The sequence below is a fragment of the Frankliniella occidentalis genome, unplaced genomic scaffold (assembly GCF_000697945.3).
Source record: "Frankliniella occidentalis isolate FOCC.00 unplaced genomic scaffold, Focc_3.1 Scaffold135, whole genome shotgun sequence".
Lineage (NCBI taxonomy): Eukaryota > Metazoa > Arthropoda > Insecta > Thysanoptera > Thripidae > Frankliniella > Frankliniella occidentalis.
Window position 1 is genome coordinate 238,261 of NW_026267262.1, and position 2,157 is coordinate 240,417.

A 2,157-nucleotide genomic window follows, 5' to 3' on the forward strand; every position below is an offset into this window, starting at 1 on the left:
TTTGAACTGCGGGCGGGAGGACAAATGGTGACGTCACGATTCGGCGACCAATCAGATCGCGAGGGGTCTACTGCCACAACCTACTGTATAACCTTGCCTTTACAGCATACATATACATAGTTTCGTAAAACTTTATTACTTGTGTATTAACTTTCTATATTCTTCCTTTTAGGGGTGCACGACGTGACCGGGCGGCCGCTGGTGCTCTACGATGCCGAGGCGTCGGAGGCCGCCAAGGTGTCGTCCACCGAGCTGGCGTCCACCCTCTGCTACTTCATGACGGTGGGCAGGAAGGACACGCTCGGCGACGGGGTGACGCTGCTGGCCGCCGTGGACGTGCTGCCCGACTGCGAGGAGGGCCAGCACCGCCTGCGCACCCTGGACGAGGCCCTGTGCCTGCTCACCGTGAGTATGGACCTTCGAGTGGAGCACATCGTGTGCACGGAGAACGCAAATGTGTGAATGTCACACACTTGTAGGTGTGTCACTGCCCGTTCGTACACTTCAGGGACTAAAGGTGTGATCTTTCCTTTGAAATTTGCACTGTTGTGCCTCTATTTTGTACCGATGTCGTTCACACACCTAAGTAAGTGTGCGGCATTATTGCACTTGGGTGTTCCCGGTGTGGGGAGCACACCACGTAGGGAAGGACTAGACAACTTCCACGGCAATCCAAAGTAATACAAAAAGAAACGCGTCGCTTCTCAGATGATGGATTCTGCACGCGTTTACTTGTGCGAGCCGGGATGTCGCAGATAAGCTAAGACGGAATTTAAAATCGTTTTTTGGTCGATTTTGTCTATTGACGACGACTTTTCGTCGTATCGGCACCGACGCCAATATCGAATCGACGTCAATCCTTGCGTCAATACGATTTCCTCGTCGGTTATTCGATGATGGTAAAATTTTTCACTCCGGTAAGCGCGCTGATGCTGGCCACATTGACGCGACAGTGTCTCCCCAGCCTCCCGGTGGCGCCGTTGCTGCTTATCTCTTGCTGTTTACCGCATAAGTAGCTTCCTGCCACGTGTCGAGGCTCGGGTCAAACTCCCCAGAATAGTCCTTTTGTCAAACTACACGTGCCAGAGAGAAAAAACATTTGGCTTCAGTATTTTGCACAATTTTAACGGAGAAAAAAATATCTTGTGAATGACATTTTGAAATACCGGAGGAATATGGCACGGGAGTCCACTTTTTCTTTCACTGCATTTAAACTCTGGCTGTTCCATCTTTGTTCCAGACGGACGTGAAGCTGTCCAGCGTGCTGCTGTGCCAGGCGCGGCGGTCGGCGCCGGCCTCAGAGCCCTCCTCCCCGGCCAAGAGCGCCGTGCGGCGGGGGGTCCTGCCGCTCAGCGACGAGCAGGTGAGGACCGCGTCCTGCGTCCTACCGGCCTCGGGACCGTCGCCAGCGTCTTATCCGCCGACCCGATCGCACTAATTGAACCTCACGACCGTTCTGTATAGGATCAGTAGTAGTTTGTGGTGGGGAAGGTTGAGTGTCGCTCAAGGGGGGAGCAACGGGAGTGAGTGAGTGAGTGAGTGAGTGAGTGAGTGAGTGAGTGAGTGAGTGAGTGAGTGAGTGAGTGAGTGAGTGAATTTGATTTTGTTCATTGAAGTCTAGATAAAAGAACTTTTCACCGCCACATTATAGACCTTCACTGTAAATAAAAGTCGGAAGTTTTCAGCCCTAAAGTCTCTCCGAATAGTTCGGAAGCATGATTTTCCAAAACATTGTTGGAAAAAAATTCCAGGCCCTTTTCTGGTTTCACATACCAAAACTAGGTTTAGTAAGAACAAAAATGACAATTTGTAAATAAATTTAGAAATGTTTTTCAAAAGTTAAAAAAAAATCAAATAGTTCAGAAAATTAAGTTTTTAAACTGATAAGGGTGCAAATGCTCCAGTTGTTTGGAAACTTTGGAACTTTTTCCAATGTTTTCTGATGAATATACACAATTTACTGAGAGAGAGAGAGAGAGAGAGAGAGAGAGAGAGAGAGATTGATTGATTGATTGATTGATTGATTGATTGATTGATTTGGTTTATTGAGGTCCATAAAAGGGCTAAAAAGCCCCGCTACAATGAACCCCGCTCTCAGGCAGGATGATGGAGTACATTTTTTTTCTTTTGTTATGAACATTTACACAACAGAGACAT

General features: G+C 48.4%; 1 protein-coding gene across 2 annotated transcripts in view; it reads left to right on the forward strand.

Moving 5' to 3' along the window:
• Positions 1–176: 176 nt before the first annotated feature.
• The window catches only part of LOC113205847 (puratrophin-1-like), a 49,353-nt gene continuing 47,372 nt past the window's right edge, over positions 177–2,157 (forward strand). For both annotated transcript variants that reach the window (XM_052270705.1, XM_052270706.1), the window contains exons 1-2: positions 177–405; positions 1,241–1,363. In XM_052270705.1, the coding sequence (XP_052126665.1) occupies positions 277–405; positions 1,241–1,363 (252 nt within the window). In that variant the 5' untranslated portion in view covers positions 177–276. The remainder of the gene's footprint in view (positions 406–1,240; positions 1,364–2,157) is intronic.